The 20,384-nt window shown below is 43.0% G+C and overlaps 1 protein-coding gene across 4 annotated transcripts; it reads right to left on the bottom strand.

Moving 5' to 3' along the window:
* Positions 1-486: 486 nt before the first annotated feature.
* LOC135522444 (WD and tetratricopeptide repeats protein 1-like) lies at positions 487-19,781 on the bottom strand. Of its 4 annotated transcripts, none has more exons than XM_064948703.1 (16): positions 19,732-19,781; positions 18,821-18,957; positions 18,486-18,569; positions 18,346-18,392; positions 18,133-18,244; positions 17,849-18,036; positions 16,858-17,040; positions 16,426-16,520; positions 16,065-16,180; positions 15,800-15,872; positions 15,292-15,385; positions 14,947-15,117; positions 14,437-14,672; positions 14,022-14,190; positions 3,110-3,302; positions 487-2,656 (listed from the first exon to the last, which is right to left on the bottom strand). In XM_064948703.1, the coding sequence occupies exons 2-16, from the start codon at positions 18,884-18,886 to the stop codon at positions 2,453-2,455; spliced, it is 2,031 nt and encodes a 676-aa protein (XP_064804775.1). In that variant the 5' UTR covers positions 18,887-18,957; positions 19,732-19,781; the 3' UTR covers positions 487-2,452. The 4 variants fall into 4 exon arrangements, with proteins under 4 accessions (XP_064804775.1, XP_064804776.1, XP_064804777.1 ...); XM_064948704.1 differs by lacking the exon at positions 19,732-19,781 and adding an exon at positions 19,644-19,722; XM_064948705.1 differs by lacking the exon at positions 19,732-19,781 and adding an exon at positions 19,445-19,637.
* Between the last annotated feature and the right edge of the window lie 603 nt (positions 19,782-20,384).

Raw genomic sequence — 20,384 nt, 5'->3', positions numbered from 1 at the left:
AATGGAACAATGTTATTTTTTTATTGACACATAGCTACGGGCACACTCCAACACTCAAGACAATTTATATATGAAGCATTTGTGTTTAGTGAGGCCGCCAGATCGGAGGCAGTAGGGTTGACCAGGGATGTTCACTTGATAAGTGAATTGGACCATTTTCCTGTCAAAATTAAAAAAAAATTTTTTTGGGGGAGTCAGGGAAAATGTTTGGAGTAAAAAGTACATTATTTTCTTTAGGAATGTAGTGTAGTAAAAATTGGCTAAATAGTAAAGTACAGGTACCCCAAACTACTTAATTAGTACTTTAAAGCATTTTTACTTAAGTACTTTACACCACTGCTGAGTGGATAGTTGTGGACCTGTGTGTAGCCTATATTTCTGCACCTGGAACAGTGTGCAGGTGGAAAACATTAGTAATACTATCCAAATCGTCATTACCCTGGTTAAATACACGTCGGAGGTGAAACACAAACTCAAGACAAGTGGTTCAACAATATTACACCTCTTTTATTTTTCTCTTGCAGCAAACTTTGTCATTTGATTTTTCCCAAATAAAACAAACAGATAAAAAAATGTCTTAGATTATTTTTTTAACAAAGAAATTATACATGGAAGCCTAGTGTTAGAGGATTCCATCCTTAGGTTTTCTTTGAATAAACGTCATCAGTGAGCTGGAGTTTTGCTGGTCGGCCAGAGGACCGAGAGGCTCATTGTCCAAATTTGTCCTTTACAATGTTACCTTTAGACAAAATCTCATATAACCTCATAAGCAAAACTCCAACTGCAGCAGAGGACTCATGCTGGCTCCAAAGCTACAGGAAGGGAAACATCCCTATCCCATTCTTCCCCCAAAACTTTCTGGGGAAAGCTGAAAGTGCTCGTGTAGGGATCCTGAACCCCAAAAGACACCAAATGGATAGCGTCTATGAAATTGCCTCTATGCCATGCATGAATGATATTAGGACTGGTGGTATTGCCCTAGGATAGTGAAATACCATTCTCTCGTCTTCACTTTCCCTCTCTCTGTTCAGAGCGTCAGTCCAACATAGGTTAACTTTCCCATAATTCCCAGGTTTTCTAGAAATACTGGTTGAAAGATTCACGATTTTGTGCTTATTCCATCCGAATCCCGGTTATCTACCGACCGGGATATCTCGAAAAACTGGGAAACTTGTGGAAATTACCAGAATTTTGCAACCTATAGTACAACAATGTTCGACAGATTTCCTGACCAATCAACACCTGACTATCAATTAAATCAAACCCCTAAACGTAACCCCACAACCATCCTTTAGAATTATCCGTCTCTACATTGTTATCAACAAATGACAGAGGAGCAAATGTCTAAGTGTTGGAGAAAATGTGAGGAGCTACTGCTTCAGTCTGACAGCTTTTACTTAACCTACATAATAAAAGTAAAAGGGAAACATTTTGCATACCTATCAATAAAATAGGCATATAGAGCCACAAGAACTTCTCAACAACAGACAAAGCAAAATGCAACATGGATCATTGGCCATTTTTACTCTCAAAACTTAGAACAAATGCAGAGAAAAACAAAACAAAAATTTGTCAGACCGAGTCTAAAAGAAACAAGGAGCACAATCCTATCAACACATTTAATTTGAGTTGGAGAAACACTTCAAGACTGGGTAACACTTAAAGTCAAGACTTCTTGTGCTCTCTTCCTGTTGACCAATATTCCAACAACTTAAAAAAAGGATTGTAGATCAAAAACTTTATGTAGAGACTTTCAGAGCTGGAGAGGGGCTGAGTGTGATCTCTTATACTCCAATTGAAAAACCCACTAGAGATTAAACAAAGCAACTTCCTGTGGCCTCAAATCTCATCCTCCAATGAGGACACCGACTATCGGGGCCTCGCTTTGACCTCTAACCTCTGAGCCGTCTGTAGGCTACACTACCAGAGGCCGGGGGCTTCTGCTTGTAGTGTTTCCCTCCAACGCGCTCCTCCTTGAAGAGGGTTTAGAAGTGGTTGACTCCTAGCTCATAGTGAGAGATTGGGGAGTGATGGAGTGCTCTCCTCTTCTTTACCGTATAGGCCCAATACCCCCAGCCTCGGAGCAACGGAGGGAGAGACCGAGGTGATGTCATTGGTGTTCTTAAAAAAAGGTGAAAGGTCGTCGTCGTTACACCCGTGGAATTCCCTCGCCAAACTGGTTTCCTCCAATCCTGCCTCGGGTTGTGAAAGAGGAGGGCAGTGCATAGTGCAGAGCTGTGACATGACATTCACTCAATGTTGCTTTCGTTGTAGAGGGGTGAATGAAACATTGACAAACAGAATATCTATGGTGCTTTTTTCCCCTCCTCACAGACACACACACAGACGTACACACACACAGACAGACAGCCTCAGGGTTTGGGAGGGGGTAGGGTAGGAGTGCCTTGCGTCCTGCTGCCTCCATACTGTATGTGGTGTTGGGCCCGCTAGTCTAGCTGGGCCGGCACTGCACCTGGCCGTCTGAGCTGTCCTCATCGTCCGAGCCCTCTGGCCCGCGGCCGCTGAGGCCCGTGATGCGGTAACCCATGTTGAGCAGCATGACCTCCAGGGGGTCGGCATTCATACGCCGCTGGTTGGCTGCAGCGGCGCCCTCCATGTCCTCCACCACGCGCCCGTTCCCACTCTCACTCTCCGTCTGGATGACAGAGGGGAAAGGATGGAGAGAAAGAAAGGTAAGAAAAGGGTTCACTTCTGGTGTATTGTAAAGTCAGCCTTTTATTTTTTATTTTATTATTATTATAATTTTTTTTACATCAGACTACTACAAAAGGAGGCCATAGGAAAAGATAGATCATACTGCAGCCTCAATTGTGACAATCCAATAACCAGATGTACTATTGGTTTCATTTATTGCGTAAACCTTGATAGTTTTTAATGCATTGGCATTTTTGCAACAAATACATTCAACCAAAGAATCAATCATGTTGGTGATTGAATGGATTGCTTCTTAAATGCATCTATTCTATGTATAGTGTCCTTTGTCCTGTTTCTCACTGTATATAGCCTACCATTCCACACAAAAGAAGTTTGCTCATTGGGGAAATTAAGTTATTTGAATTTAATAGAATTGAATAATGTTGATAATGACCTCCGGCCTGGGGTTCCAGAGCCGCACCACAGGGTCGATGCCGCTGGTAGCCAGGAAGCAGTAACTGGGGTGAGGCTGCAGGCAGTTGACTATGGACTCGTCCCCCTGGAGGATCCGCACCAGGTTAGCAGTCTCCTTCTCCCAGATGAAAAAGGAGCCGTCGTCGGAGCCGCTCACAATGTACTGGCCTTTACTGTGGGTGGGGGGATTATATATACACACACTAAACAAAAATAGAAACGCAACAATCTCAAAGATTTTACTGAGTTACAGTTCATGTAAGGAAAATCAGTCAATTTAAATAAATTCATTTGGCCCTAAATCTATAGATTTCTCATGACTGTGAATACAGATATGCATCTGTTTGTCACAGATACCTTTAAAAAACAAAGTAGGGGTGTGGATCAGAAAACCAGTCAGTATCTGGTGTGACCACCATTTGCCTCATGCAACGCGACACATCTCCTTCATCTGGAGTTGATCAGGCTGTTGATTGTGGCCTGTGGAATATTGTCGCACTAGTCCTCAATGATTGTGCGAAGTTGCTGGATATACAGTGGGGCAAAAAAGTATTTAGTCAGCCACCAATTGTGCAAGTTCTCCCACTTAAAAAGATGAGAGGCCTGTAATTTTCATCATAGGTACACTTCAACTATGACAGACAAAATGAGAAATTGTAGGATTTTTTATGAATTTATTTGCAAATTATGGTGGAAAATAAGTATTACAGGCCTCTCTCATCTTTTTAAGTGGGAGAACTTGCACAATTGGAATTGCACAAATACTTTTTTGCCCCACTGTAGGCGGGAACTGGAACAATCTGTCATACACGTCGATCCAGAGCATCCCAAACGTGCTCAACGGGTGACATGTTTGGTGAGTATGCAGGCCACGAAGAACTGGGACATTTCCAGCTTCCAGGAATTGTGTACAGATCCTCGCAACATGTGGCCGTGCATTATCATGCTGAAACATGAGGTGATGCCAGCGAATGAATTGCACAATGGGCCTCAAGACCTGTGTATTCAAACTGCCATAGATAAAATGCAATTGTATTCGTCATCCATAGCTTAAGCCTGTCCATACCATAACCCCACTTCCACTATGGGTACTCTGTTCACAACGTTGACGTCAGCAAACCACTTGCCCACATGACTCCATACACATGGTCTGTGGCTGGGAGGTCAGTTGGACGTACTGCCAAATTCTCAAAAACGAGAGAGCCGTCTTATGGTAGAGAAATTAACATTTCATTATCTGGCAACAGCTTTGGTAGACATTCCTGCAGTCAGCATGCCAATTGCATGCTCCATGCACGTTTTAATGTCCCCAGCACAAGGTGCACTTGTGTAATGATCATGCAGTTTAATCAGCTTCTTGATATGCCACACCTGTCAGATGGATGGACTTTCTTTGCAAAGGAGAAATGCTCACTCAGGGATGTAAATACATTGTGCAATTTTTGGTTGTGGAGAAATACGTACGTATGAAACATTTCTGGAATCTTTATTTCAGCTCATGAAACAGGACCAAAACTTTACATGTTTCTTTTATATTTTTCAAAGGGACTGAGAGTCAATACTAAACCTTGTCATTGTTGGATACTGCACACAGGTGGCAGAGACATTTCCGTAACATTTCATTTGAAGGGTACTTAAATAAGGACTTCATAATGCATTCATAATCAAAAAGTTCATAAGCAGTACATGAGCATTATTTCATTCTTATGTCAACTACCACAATTTGATACCTTATGAACTGCTCATGAACGTGTTATGAAGTTCTTCAGGAGGCACCAACGTTTCTATAGAACAGCATCATGTTTTCTTTAAAAGGTTAAACAAAATGCTGTACATTTATATACAGAGCATGTGAAAAGTATTCAGACACCTTCCCCTTTTCCAGATTTTGTTACATTACAGCCTTATTCTAAAATTGATTTTTTTTTTTTTTAAATCCTCAATCTACACACAATACCCCATAAAGACAAAGCAAAATACCTTATTTACATATGTATTTTGACCCTTTGCTATGAGACTTGAAATTTAGCTCAGGTGCATCCTGTTTCCATTGATCATCCTTGAGATGCTTCTACAACTTGGAGTACACCTGTGATAAATTCTATTGGTTGGGCATGATTTGGAAAGGCACACACATTTTGGGCAATATGCAGAGGTGGAATCTTTCCATTTGGAATATATAGGATTTAACTGAAATATGTGCAAATTAATATTAATACCATTTTTAAATGTAGATGTTTTTTGCATTGGCTATATGATATTTACCATATCATAAGTAGACAATTGGAAATGATTAAACCCTTCCAATAGAAAAATAATAAATTTTAACTTTAATTAAATAAGTTGACTCCACATGGGATGATTTCATGGAACAAAAGTAAGGAAATATTGAACGATCCATCACATCTCTCAAAAACATTTTCAACATACAGTGGGGCAAAAAAAGTATTTAGTCAGCCACCAATTGTGCAAGTTCTCCCACTTAGAAAGATGAGAGGCCTATAATTTAATCATCATAGGTAGACTTCAACTATGACAGATAAAATGTGAAAAAAAATCCAGAAAATCACATTGTAGGATTTTTAATGAATTTATTTGCAAATTATGGTGGAAAATAAGTATTTGGTCAATAACAAAAGTTTCTCAATACTTTGTTATATACCCTTTTTTGGCAATGACAGAGGTCAAACGTTTTCTGTAAGTCTTCACAAGGTTTTCACACACTGTTGCTGGTATTTTGGCCCATTCCTCCATGCAGATCTCCCTGAGAGCAGTGATGTTTTGGGGCTGTTGCTGGGCAACACGGACTTTCAACTCCCTCCAAAGATTTTCTATGGGGTTGAGATCTGAAGACTGGCTCGGCCACTCCAGGACCTTGAAATGCTTCTTACGAAGCCACTCCTTCGTTGCCCGGGCGGTGTGTTTGGGATCATTGTCATGCTGAAAGACCCAGCAGCGTTTCATCTTCAATGCCCTTGCTGATGGAAGGAGGTTTTCACTCAAAATCTCACGATACATGGCCCCATTCATTCTTTCCTTTACATGGAGCAGTCGTCCTGGTCCCTTTGCAGAAAAACAGCCCCAAAGCATGATGTTTCCAACCCCATGCTTCACAGTAGGTATGGTGTTCTTTGGATGCAATTCAGCATTCTTTGTCCTCCAAACACAACGAGTTGAGTTTTTACCAAAAAGTTATATTTTGGTTTCATCTGACCATATGACATTCTCCCAATCTTCTTCTGGATCATCCAAATGCTCTCTAGCAAACTTCAGACGGGCCTGGACATATACTGGCTTAAGCAGGGGGACACGTCTGGCATTGCAGGATTTGAGTCCCTGGCGGCGTAGTGTGTTACTGATGGTAGGCTTTGTTACTCTGGTCCCAGCTCTCTGCAGGTCATTCACGAGGTCCCCCCGTGTGGTTCTGGGATTTTTGCTCACCGTTCTTGTGATCATTTTGACCCCACGGGGTGAGATCTTGCGTGGGGCCCAAGATCGAGGGAGATTATCAGTGGTCTTGTAATGTCTTCCATTTCCTAATAATTGCTCCCACAGTTGATTTCTTCAAACCAAGCTGCTTACCTATTGAAGATTCAGTCTTCCCAGCCTGGTGCAGGTCTACAATTTTGTTTCTGGTGTCCTTTGACAGCTCTTTGGTCTTGGCCATAGTGGAGTTTGGAGTGTGATTGTTTGAGGTTTGGACAGGTGTCTTTTATACTGATAACTTCAAACAGGTGCCATTAATACAGGTAACGAGTGGAGGACAGAGGAGCCTCTTGAAGAAGAAGTTACAGGTCTGTGAGAGCCAGAAATCGTGCTTGTTTGTAGGTGACCAAATACTTATTTTCCACCATAATTTGCAAATAAATTAATAAAAAAATCCTACAATGTGATTTTCTGGATTTTGTTTCTCATTTTGTCTGTCATAGTTGAAGTGTACCTATGATGAAAATTACAGGCCTATCATATTTTTAAGTGGGAGAACTTGCACAATTGGTGGCTGACTAAATACTTTTTTGCCCCACTGTACATCTGTAAAATGACAGTCTAGAAACTAAAGCTTTGGTTGTCTTCCTCTCAGGCTTCCATGTCTTCTCCCTGGACCTCCCCAATGTCCACCTCTTGAACATCAGACTGAGGCCTCATCTTCACTGTCACTTTCCAACCTTGTTGAGGATGGCTTGTTGTCAGGCTCAAAAAGCCTCAAATTTTCCCGGATTGCCACCAATTTTTCAACCCTTGTATTGGTCAGCCTATGGCGTACTTTGGTGTGTGTGTTCCCAAACAAGGACAAGTTGCACTCTGAGGCGACTGATGTTTGTGGGATTTGGAGGATGGTGGAGGCAACAGGGGAACGAGCCTCAGATCTACAAAGTCCCTTCCACGAGGTGGCTGATGAGATATTGGCATGACTGCCATATTACATCTTCATCCCAAAGCCCTTGCTTGGAAGTGTACTTCGCCAGACTGCCAAGAACTTTGCCCTCATGCAGGCCAAGGTGGCGAGACACGGTAGTGACGACACCACAGGCCTTGTAGATCTCTGCACCAGACAGGATGCTCTTGCCAGCATACTTGGTGTCCAACATGTACGCTGCGGCGCGTATGGGCTTTAGGCAGAGGTCTTTACGCTTTCTGATGCATTTCAGAACTGAAGTTTCAACTGCTTGGAGCAACAGTGAAGTGGACAGGGCAGTACGGAATTCTTCTCTTAAATCTGCAAGCAGAGTCTGAACATCAAACAGGATGGCATTGTCTCCCTCAATCTGTGCAATTGCTATCGCTATAGGTTTCAGGCTGCTTACCACTCTCTCCCAAAATACATCATCCAGGAGGATCCTCTTGATAGGGCTGTCCATATGGGAATACTGTGATAGGGACATTTCTTGGAGAGACTTCTTCCCCTCAAGGAGACTGTCAAACATGGCAACACCACCCACTCCACCACCCACTCCTCCACTTTAGACCAAGCAGCCTTCATGTTCGCAGCATTGTCTGTCACCAGTGCAAATACCTTCTGTGGTCCAAGGTCATTGATGACTGCCTTCAGCTCATCTGTAATGTAGAGACCGGTGTGTCTCTTGTCCCTTGTGTCTGTGCTCTTGTAGAATACTGGTTGAGAGGTTGAGATGATGTAGTTAATTATTCCCTGCCCACGAACATTCAACCACCAATCAGAGATGTTTGCAATAAAGTCTGCTTTCTCTATGATGTGCTTGACCTTCACTTGAACTCTGTTGAACTCTGCATCCAGCAAATTAGTAGATAAAGCATTGGAGGGGTGTATGCTGGACAAAGAACATTCAGAAATCTCTTCCAATACCCGTGAGCATCAGAGGTGAACAAGTTGTATACACAGCTCAAGCAAGACATTCATAAACATTTCTCTGACTACGTTCATCCATTGAGTAAAAAAAACTTCTGATTCCTGTTGCTATCGATAAGGTGTCTGATTCATCATTTTCACCTTGAATAGAAGTAGAGGGACTTTTGTCAGAGGTTGCTTGCTGTGAGCGCTGAGGGAACTTTATGCACTTGGCCAGATGATTCTGCATCTTTGTTGCATTTTTCACATATGATTTGGCACAGTATTGGCAAATGTACACAGCTTTTCCTTCTACATTAGCTGCAGTGTAATCTCCACACATCACATAGTGACCCGTGGCATTTTCCTGTAAAGATTAGAAAACAATGAGTAAAAAACAAACAAATACAATTCCATGTACAGAAAAATAGTTAAGCAGTTAGATTAAACAACTCCTTTGTAAGATAAATATTTTTAAATGAAACATATGGAAACAGGTGAATTAACACTCCTCCGTTAGCAGGATCAAGCAAGCTAAAACCCACATGGTAGCAAAAACGAACTAGCAGAAATTGTTAACAAGTTAGAAATTATTTAAAAAACACACTGTTGTAGGCTACTATTTACTAGTTAACAAAAAAACATAGGTCATAAAATATATTCACCCCACCCAGTATTGTAATCAAAACTTACCAGAAAGCATGTAGTCTTTGGCTCAGACAGTGTAGTAGTGTGGGCTCAATAGCATCTCATTAGTGTGCAAGATCTTGAGAATCAGCTGTACACGTGATGGAAGAATGCACTGTGCATGCAGAGGGTTGCAATTCCATTGAATTGTGGATAGTTCAACCAAAATATGCCACAAGACCTAGAATTGCCTTGTGTATCCCACAAAAAAAGGTTCACTGTTGTTATAAGCTAACGTTTTTGATTAATTTAAGCAGAATTCCCCAAATTCACGGGCTTAACTTATCATGGAAAAATTCTGTAAATTTACCAGAATGTTTCTGACCATTCACAACCGTAGACACACCTGTCTATAAGGCCCCGCCGTTGACAGTGCATGTCAGAGCAAAAACCAAGCCATGAGGTTAAAGGAATTGTCCGTAGAGATCAGATACAGGATTGTGTCCTGGCACAGATCTGGGGAAGGTTACCAAAAAATGTCTGCAGCATTGAATGTCTCCAAGAACACAGTGGCCTCCATCATTCTTAAATGGAAGAAGCTTAGAACCATCAAGCAATCGGGGGAGAAGGGCCTTGGTTAGGGAGGTGACCAAAAACCCGATGGTCACTCTGACAGAGCTCCAGAGTTCCTCTGTGGAGATGGGAGAACCTTCCAGAAGGACAACCATCTCCGCAGGACTCCACCAATCAGGCCTTTATGGTAGAGTGGCCAGACGGAAGCCACTCTTCAGTAAAAGGCACATGACAGCCTGCTTGCCAAAAGGCATCTAAACAAGATTCTCTGGTCAGATGAAAACAAGATTGAACTCTTTGGCCTGAATGTCAAGTCTGGTGGAAACCTGGCACCATCCGTACAGCGAAGCATGGTGGTGGAAGCATCAGGGACTGGGAGACTAGTCAGGATTGAGGGAAAGATGAACGGAGCAAACTACAGAGAGATCCTTGATGAAAACCAGCTCCTGAGCACTCATGACCTCAGACTGGGGTGAAGGTTCACTTTCCAACAGGACAACAACTCTTAAGCACACAGCCAAGACAACGCAGGAGTGGCTTCGGGACAAGTCTCTGAAAGTCCTTGAGTGGCCCAGCCAGAGCCCGGACTTGAACCAGATCGAACATCTCTGGAGACGTGAAAATAGCTGTGCAGCTACACTCACCATCCAACTTAACAGATCTTGAGGATCTGCAGAGAATGGGAGAAACTGCCCAAATATAGGGTTGCGAAGATTTTAGCATCATACCTAAGAAGACTTGAGGCTGTAATCGCTGCCAAAGTTGCTTCAACAAAGTACTGAGTGAAGGGTCTGAATACTTATGTAAATGCAATGTTATTTCTATTTATTTTTTACATTTGCAAAAATGTCTAAACCTGTTTTTGATTGGTCATTATGGGGTATTGTGTGTAGATTGATGATGCATTTATTTATGAAAAAAAAACAATTTTTTAGAGTAAAGCTGTAACGTAACAAAATGTCAGCCGCGTCCTCAGAGCATACACAGACCAGCTGGCTGGTGTGTTTACGGAAATATTCAATCATTCCTTATCCCAGTCTGCTGTTCCCACATGCTTCAAGAGGGCCACCATTGTTCCTGTTCCCAAGAAAGCTAAGGTAACTGAGCTCAACGACTACAGCCACGTAGCACTCACTTCTGTCATCATGAAGTGCTTTGAGAAACTAGTCAAGGACCATATCACCTCCACCCTACCTGACACCCTAGACCTACTCCAATTTGCTTACCGTCCCAATTGGTCCACAAACAACGCAATCTCAACCACACTGCCCTAACCCATCTGGACAAGAGGAATACCTATGTGAAAATGCTGTTCATCGACTACAGCTCGGCATTTAACACCACAGTACCCTCCAAACTCGTCATCAAGCTCGAGACCCTGGGTCTCGACCCTGCCCTGTGCAACTGGGTACTGGACTTCCTGACGGGCCACCCCCAGGTGGTGAGGGTAGGTAACAACATCTCCACCCCGCTGATCCTCAACACTGGGGCCCCACAAGGGTGCATTCTGAGCCCTCTCCTGTACTCCCTGTTCACCCATAACTGCGTGGCCATGCACGCCTCCAACTCAATCATCAAGTTTGCAGACGACACTACAGTGGTAGGCTTGATTACCAACAACGATGAGACGGCCTACAGGGGGGAGGTGAGGGCCCTCACACTCAACGTCAACAAAACAAAAAGGAGATGATTGTGGACTTCAGGAAACAGCAGAGGGAGTACCCCCCTATCCACATCGACGGGACAGTAGTGGAGAGGGTAGTAAGTGTTAAGTTCCTCGGCGTACACATCACGGACAAACTGGATAGGTCCACCCACACAGACAGCATTGTGAAGAAGGCACAGCAGCAAAGAAGAAATTCCGCTTCTCACCACAAGCACTCACAACCTTCTACAGACGCACAATCGAGAGCATCCTGTCGGGATGTATCACCGCCTGGTACGGCAACTGCTCTGCCCACAAATGTAAAGCACTCCAGAGGGTACCGAGGTCTGCACAACGCATCACAGGGGGCAAAACTACCTGCCCTCCAGGACACCTACACCACCCGATGTCACAGGAAGGCCATAAAGATCATCAAGGACAACAACCACCCGAGCCACTGCCTGTTCACCCCGCTATCATCCAGAAGGCGAGGTCAGTACAGGGGCATCAAAGTTAGGACCGAGGGACTGAAAAACAGCTTCTATCTCAAGGCCATCAGACTGTTAAACAGCCACCACTAACATCGAGTGGCTCCTGCCAACATACTGACTCAACTCCAGCCACTTTAATAATGGAAATTGGTGGAAAAAATGTATCACTAACCACTTTAAACAATGCCACTTAATATAATGTTTACATACCCTACATTACTCATCTCATATGTACAGTGGGGCAAAAAAGTATTTAGTCAGCCACCAATTGTGCAAGTTCTCCCACAGACAAAATTGGAGAAAAAAATCCTGAAAATCACGTAGGATTTTTTATGAATTTATTTGCAAATTATGGTGGAAAATAAGTATTTGGTCAATAACAAAAGTTTCTCAATACTTTGTTATATACCCTTTGTTGGCAATGACAGAGGTCAAATGTTTTCTGTAAGTCTTCACAAGGTTTTCACACACTGTTGCTGGTATTTTGGCCCATTCCTCCATGCAGATCTCCTCTAGAGCAATGATGTTTTGGCGCTGTTGCTGGGCAACATGGACTTTCAACTCCCTCCAAAGATTTTCTATGGGGTTGAGATCTGGAGACTGGCTAGGCCACTCCAGGACCTTGAAATGCTTCTTACGAAGCCACTCCTTCGTTGCCTGGGCGGTGTGTTTGGGATCATTGGCATGCTGAAAGACCCAGCCACGTTTCATCTTCAATGCCCTTGCTGATGGAAGGAGGTTTTCACTCAAAATCTCACGATACATGGCCCCATTCATTCTTTCCTTTACACGGATCAGTCGTCCTGGTCCCTTTGTAGAAAAACAGCCCCAAAGCATGATGTTTCCTCCCCCATGCTTCACAGTAGGTATGGTGTTCATTGGATGCAATTCAGCATTCTTTGTCCTCCAAACACGACGAGTTGAGTTTTTACCAAAAAGTTCTATTTTGGTTTTATCTGACCATATGACATTCTCCCAATCTTCTTCTGGATCATCCAAATGCTCTCTAGCAAACTTCAGACGGGCCTGGACATGCACTGGCTTAAGCAGGGGGACACGTCTGGCACTGCAGGATTTGAGTCCCTGGCAGCGTAGTGTGTTACTGATGGTAGGCTTTGTTACTCTGGTCCCAGCTCTCTGCAGGTCATTCACGAGGTCCCCCCGTGTGGTTCTGGGATTTTGTGATCATTTTGACCCCACGGGGTGAGATCTTGCGTGGAGCCCCAGATCGAGGGAGATTATCAGTGGTCTTGTATGTCTTCCATTTCCTAATAATTGCTCCCACAGTTGATTTCTTCAAACCAAGCTGCTTACCTATTGCAGATTCAGTCTTCCCAGCCTGGTGCAGGTCTACAATTTTGTTTCTGGTGTCCTTTGACAGCTCTTTGGTCTTGGCCATAGTGGAGTTTGGAGTGTGACTGTTTGAGGTTGTGGACAGGTGTCTTTTATACTGATAACTTCAAACAGGTGCCATTAATACAGGTAACGAGTGGAGGACAGAGGAGCCTCTTAAAGAAGAAGTTACAGGTCTGTGAGAGCCAGAAATCTTGCTTGTTTGTAGGTGACCAAATACTTATTTTCCACCATAATTTGCAAATAAATTAATAAAAAAATCCTACAATGTGATTTTCTGGATTTTTTTTCTCATTTTGTCTGTCATAGTTGAAGTGTACCTATGATGAAAATTACAGGCCTCTCATCTTTTTAAGTGGGAGAACATGCACAATTGGTGGCTGACTAAATACTTTTTTGCCCCACTGTATATACTGTACTCGATACCATCTACTGCATCTAGCCTATGCCGTTCTGTACCATCACTCATTCATATATCTTTATGTACATATTCTTTATCCCTTTACACTTTTGTGTATAAGGAAGTAGTTGTGGTATTGTTAGGTCAGATTACTTGTTGGTTATTACTGCATTGTCGGAACTAGAAGCACAAGCATTTTGCTACACTCGCATTAACATCTGCTAACCATGTGTATGTGACAAATACAATTTTATTTGATTTAAAGTAAAGGGGTCTGAATACTTCCCGAATGCACTGTATCCTCCCAAAAATGTAATGGGGGAACATAACCAATGTTTTAGAATGCAGTGTCTTCTTTAGGGTTGACTATACATTAACCAGCACCTCTACAAAAAAAATGTGCGCCGTCAGCTCATGCTTTTTATTAGGTCAACAACTAATATTAACATAGTGTTTTTAGAATGTATAATATATCAGTGTCTAAAATGCTCCACTGACCTGCCAAAGAAGTTGGCCTCCTTGATGTCTGTGGTGGTGTTACAATGACCACAGTAGCGGTGTTTGTAGTCGTAGCTGCGCTCTCTCAAGACGACCTCGTCTTCCGGGATGGACTCCTTCCTGCTGAACGCGTGGAAGCGGATTGAGCTGTTGGCCTTTTTGTCCTCAGCTACAGACACGACATGGAAATAAACAAAGAAAATATCCGTACTCTAAATAACACTGTATTAATTTGCACAATTGCCCTTGTGGAATACATAAGGTATTTTGAATTGAATCGACATCATATAAAAACACATATTGTAAGTCAATGTGGAAAGGTGATGGGAAAAGTCAGGTCAGCCAAAATCACACTTTATTTGTGGGGGGAAACAGACGATTACCCAACCCAGCATCACCATTAACCCCTTCTCACCAGAGTCCATCTTGGAGAAGAGGGCAGCCTTGATATCCTTATCTAGGGCGTCGCAGGCGCAGCTGTGGGCTTGCTCGGGGAACTTGCCCTTGAAGTCATCCAAGCACTCCAGAGCCTCGGCCACATACTTCAGCTCAAAGAGGCAGCGTGCCAGCCGGAAGTGGGCCTTCAGGTGCCCAGGGTTGAGGGACAGGGCTTTCAGACAATCCCTCAGCGCATCATAGTGGTCACCATCCCTGGGGGAGAGAGAGAACACATCACACACAACAGTAAATACCACACAGTCACACACACACATACCAGCATAGTGGTAAACCGCTTTAAACGTGACGAAACAAGGACGTTATACCTGAACTCAAACGTTGTTTTTTTTTGTTCTTCCGTTGCAAAACATTTTGCTACAGTATGCCCTACTGAACATGACCGTGTTCTGTAATAGGAGAAACACAGAAGGAGAGTAAACACGGCTAATGGGTTAGCTCGGGCTCTAGGTCGAAAAAGCCGCCTTACCACTTGCGCTTCATGTAGGCGGCGGCGCGGTTCCCGTACAGCATGGAGTTGTGGCTGGCCTCGTGGATGCCCAGACTGTAGAACTGGATGGCCTGCGTCCACTGCTGCCGCGCAAACGCGTCGTTGGCCTGCTGCTTTATCCGCTCCAAGTGAAGAGGCAGCTCGCCAGAACTAGGGAAGAAAGATGAGGACGAGATGAGAACGTGATAAGAGAGAAACTAGGGATGTCACCCCCCCCGCCCAATACCGTAGTGTTTCTATAAATACACTGGGGCTAGGCTGTTGCGAAATGTAACATGTGGGTGAAAATGAACGATTAAAATCAAACATGAGAAAAAAGGTTACCCAGAGAAAACTCTGCTTTCTGCGAATCGAAGTCGGCTGGCTGGCAAGTGAATTCCATTTGACACACCGTTGGTTGTCTTTCCATTCTGAACATCTGTTGGGATATCAAGATTTTAGAAATCCCCATACAGTTCTGGGCATTACAAAGTTGTACTGCGGCACAGTAAAGAACATTTGCCGCAAAGTGGATGTAACTGCACTGACAGGAACATTTGTCAAAAATGCATTTCATTACATGGGTTATTGTCAAGTGATTGATAATGACCTTGGTGGTTGATGTCACCCTGCGAGAGAGTAATCTGTCACATAGACAATGTACCTTGATGGAGATTGCTGCTGCAAGGCATTTTGAAGAATTCACTTTTTAATGCCCAAATCTGCATATAAACTATGGGCAGACTTTCAGCGAGCAACTACCCCCTCCATTGGTCATAAATAATACATTCTGTATATGTCATTTTAATGGCCAAATACTGTAGTAAGCTTTGGGCTATTTACATAGTCATACCTGTTAATTGGCACTTTTTGGGAAGCAGATAGGTGTACGGCTTCTGTTTGAACGTCAAGTCAAATAGATACACCTGCAGGCAAGAGAAAACACATTCCCGGCAAAGTTACCCTTTTGAACCAACCACTGGTAATCATCAACTTTAATGATTTGCATAAAGTAGTATGCTTGTTGCAATTCAAACCTGACAATCTGAGAAAGAGATGGTGAGCTGACCTGGAGGTTTAACTTCTAGGACGTTTCCTCTTCTAGGAAGCAGCCTTACCTGTTCTCCTCCCATGTTAACTAGCAGCTCCGTGCCGTCGGGGCTGAAGGTGACGTAGGTGGCCACTAGGACCCTCAGGCGGTTATTGTAGTCAGGAAGCTTCACTGGCAGGTGCCCTGAGGTAACAGATCAAGGAGAAGAAGTTGGGTGAGAGGCATACAGAATCACCTTACCTGTCCCACTAGTTTAGTTCCATATACTGAAAATGACTGCGTTATAACCCATACATTGTCCATGTGTGTTTTTACTGTTATAATACATTGTAGATACTGTATGGGCTTCATAGAACGTGTTCACAGCGTGGGGGGGGTTATTAATACATTTTGTGCAATAAGCCAAACCATACGATCACTACACACACCTGCGACATAATACTGCCCTGCTCCGTCTGGGATGGGCTTCTGCCTGTCGCAGAATGTGTGCACTCCTGCCGATGTGCTCTGACTCGCAGACTTCCTGTGAATGGAAGTGGAGGAGAGAAACATAAATGATTACCAAATCATGCTCCATCTGTGTATATAAGAAGTCTCAAAGCTGAGAAAATAACATTGGTATGACTGATGATAGCCCAGAGTAGTAGGGAAACATATTAGACGTTCTATCCAATAGTCGTGCATATTCCTTACGTGATATAAAATTAAAAACGATTCAATTAAACTCAAATTTGACAGAAAAAGGCAGTGAGAGCTAAATCCTAATTTCAGACTTGAGATGACTTGGACTTTCAGGTCAATGGAAACATGAGTCACATGCATCGATCTCAAGTTAGGATTCAAGCCTGACTACTACACACCTGTGGTTGTGGATCATGCGCATGTCGTAGAGGCGTACAAAGGGCCCGTTGGCCCCCACTGCTAGGTAGTTATTATTTTGCGGGTTGACAGCCAAACACTTGGCCTCCACCAGCTGACCACAGTATTCCGTCAGGTCGATGAGCACTTCTGAACGCTTACTGCTCTCCCTCAGGTCATATTGCCTAAAATAGCAGTAGAAGAAAGCACATCATGAGGACATCAATCATCTCCAGAGAGTCAGAACTAAGCTCTTTAAAATATTGTTTGTTTTGAATTCTAATCAAATACTAGACTTTTGCAAGGTTTAATTGCAAGGTTTAATTAAAACTGCAATTTGTGTCCAAAGCCAGCTTGCTCAAAAAGAAACGACTAACTACTATACTATCTGTACGTGGGAGCCATATTTTGAAGTTGTAGACTACTGGTTAGGTTCGTCAAAAAAAAAAAAAACAAGCCACGATTGCAACATTGGCCAGTTGAGTCATAAGCAGCGGGGGCAGTCAGGCAGTGACGTACTATAGAGAGAGTAAGATACTAAAGCCCCCCCCCGCCTGTGTCTGAGCTTACCCCCTTATGGGAACCATTGCCTGTAGCCAACCACGCATCTGCAGTAGTCCCCAATGCCCACTGCGCACCTGAGCTTTGAAGGGTAGTTAATAGGTATTCTCTGGAGATACATTAACCTCCAAGACAGTGTGTGATGGAAGTGTTGCTGGAGGCATGTGGCCACAGAGACCCAGAGAAAAGTGCCTGGGAGAGCCAAGGAACTGGTAGGGAACAGTTGAGGTAAGAAAGGGGCCCATGGCATAACACTTCCACTCCAACCTTACTGTTTCATGTCATCTTTTCACCTTCAATATTCTACTACAAGCCAGTAGATATAACATGATGCATCTGACAATGTATCTGACACAGTGTCACCTTGACCAATGAACATCTTTGGATGCGACAAGGATGCTCCAATGGTTAGCTTGATACTGGGGCTCTGACCTGATGATGCCGTCCTCCGCAGCACTCCAGAAGGTGTTCGGCCACATGGGGGCCGTAGCAATGCGCTTGACGCGGTTGGTGTGGTCGGAGAACATGTGGATGGTCTCCTTGACCGACACATCGTGCACGTGAACCTTGGTGTCCGCTGCACCCGTCACGAGGATACGGTCACCTGAGTGAGGGAGAAACTGCAAGAGGGCACGGGGGAAAAAGGAGAGGATAAAATAAGAAAGAAGCTTCATTTCTACACAAATAGATTTTCCCATCAAACAGTTTGTTTTTACCTTCACAGAGAAGATGTTTGCTGCATGCCCTGTGTGCATAGTGGTGAGCTTCTTGTGTTTGAAGGGGTCCCAGATGATGCAATGTTGGTCATCTGAGCCCGATGCCAGCAGACTGCATAGAACAAGAGTAAACATTACAGATAGGCCAACATAAATGTAGGAGTGTTAAATATGGTCATTTAAATAGAACCCTGGTTTCAGCTCAGGACTTACTCTCCCTGTTCGTTCCATTCCAGGCAGTTCACACACCCAGTGTGGCCCTGTTGACACAACAGTAACAGGCTGTCAGATTGGCAAAGGAATTCATGTTGTATGTGTGCAGTAACACACACACACACACACACACAAATCACCTGCAACTCTGCCTCCAATCCAAGTCTGCTGATGAAGGGGTCTGTGACATGATACTGCCTTTGGAAGCCCAATGCTCTCTTGTCCTGCAGACATTAAGGCAAAACATCACCTGTCTCTCCCCAAAATCTCCTGTCTCACCCTGTCCAACATAATTAAAGCATTTTGGTGAATACTAGTGTTGATTATTGAATAGTTTGCAATGCAGATTGCATTTCAGAGTTGTTGATTTTGCTCATGTATCCTGAAAAGAAAATATGAAAATGTTAAATTCTGTGGGAATTATTTAGGGCAGTTTGTTTATTTCATAAAAACGGGCTCAAAACATTAGACTCACCCTGATCTGCCTGTGCAGGATATCTCTGGTGATGTTCACAGCAGACATGGCCTCACAGCAAGTCATAGAGCACGGACCAGAGGTGCAGGGTCCGAGGGTCAAAGGTCAGATGGCATCTGGAGTCTCTAAGGAATGGGCTGCAATTTGAGAAATAGAATAGAACGGACATCACACAAAATAACAAGCTTACTTAAATAGGATAAATGTGCAAACATAGATGTTTGTTTCTCTACTAGGTACGTCAGTCAATGGACACTGGAGTAATTTACACCTAAATTGACGAGGGGTTCCCAAGTGTTTGAGGTTTAAATACTGAAACATAACTGTTAGCTAACTAGAACAACAACTGGTTATATCTCAACTAGCCAAGCGGTGGTCTTCAGACAGCTATGTACACAAAATTCCTTCCTAATACTAGCCATTGCGACTGGTGATGTTTACATTAGCCAATTAACGTTAACGGTAGCTAGCTGGATTAGCTGCTGGGAAGCTAGCTACCAATAGCCAATAACAACAAGCCGTATACGCACAGTGACAGCAGTCTAGGTTAGCCTCCCAAGAAATACAGACACAGCTCCGTCATCTTAACTATATATTTCTAGCATTCCCTAAAAAACGTTGTACCTGTGTCGTCTGGGCTTCAACTCGAAATCGTTTTAAAAAATTGCCCAAAATGTCCAGATTACGATAGATCCAGCTATCCAGCCAGTTACTGTCTGAGCTACAATAGCTAGCTAGCTGAGCTAACATGAGATTATTTAGTCAAGGAACAGGGAATTCTCTATGCTCTAGTTCTCTATCTAGCACTTTAGCTACTCCTTACCAATGAAAGACAAACTGTAACAAGAGCGCTTCATATGACATATTTTTGGAAATAATTTACATAGTGTTGACTGTCAATGCTTACTTACATGGGTTTATCAACTGACTGAACACTCCCACTACCCTTACGTAAAATAGCTGACGTGAACTAGCCTTTGGATATGATTTTTAGGGAAAAAATTACGAGTACACCGCTCTGTGAATTGTACCGCTGTTTTTCTTCGTCGCACGACTGTACTGTTGAGTGTCAGGTCAATTCCACAAATGAAAAAGTTTTAAAAATCCTTTGCATATTTTTTTTCTCAAGTGGTGGAAAGTATTTTTTGTAAATACTTTAAAGTACTACTTAAGAATTTTTTTTTTTTTTGGGGGGGGTATCTTTTATAGAAAATGATGTACTTTTTACTCCATACATTTTCCCTGTGAAGCAAAAGTACTTGTTACATTTTGAATGCTTAGCAGGACAGAAAAACCTCCCTGGTTATCCCTACTGCCTCTGATCTGATGGACTGGCTAAACACAAATGCTTAATTTGTAAATTATGTCTAAGTGTCTGTAAATTTAAAAAATCATGAACATTGTACATCTGGTTTGCTTAATATAAGGAATTTGACATTATTTATACTTTTACTTTTGATACTTTAGTATATTTAAAACCAAATACTTTGACTTTTACTCAAGTAGTATTTACTGTGTGACTTTTACTTTTTACTTTTCCTCAAGTATGAAAATTGGATACTTT

This window comes from Oncorhynchus masou, chromosome 30, assembly GCF_036934945.1.
Source record: "Oncorhynchus masou masou isolate Uvic2021 chromosome 30, UVic_Omas_1.1, whole genome shotgun sequence".
NCBI lineage: Eukaryota > Metazoa > Chordata > Actinopteri > Salmoniformes > Salmonidae > Oncorhynchus > Oncorhynchus masou.
The sequence above is the reverse complement of the archived record's forward strand: the minus strand, read 5'-3'. Positions and strand labels throughout refer to the sequence as shown.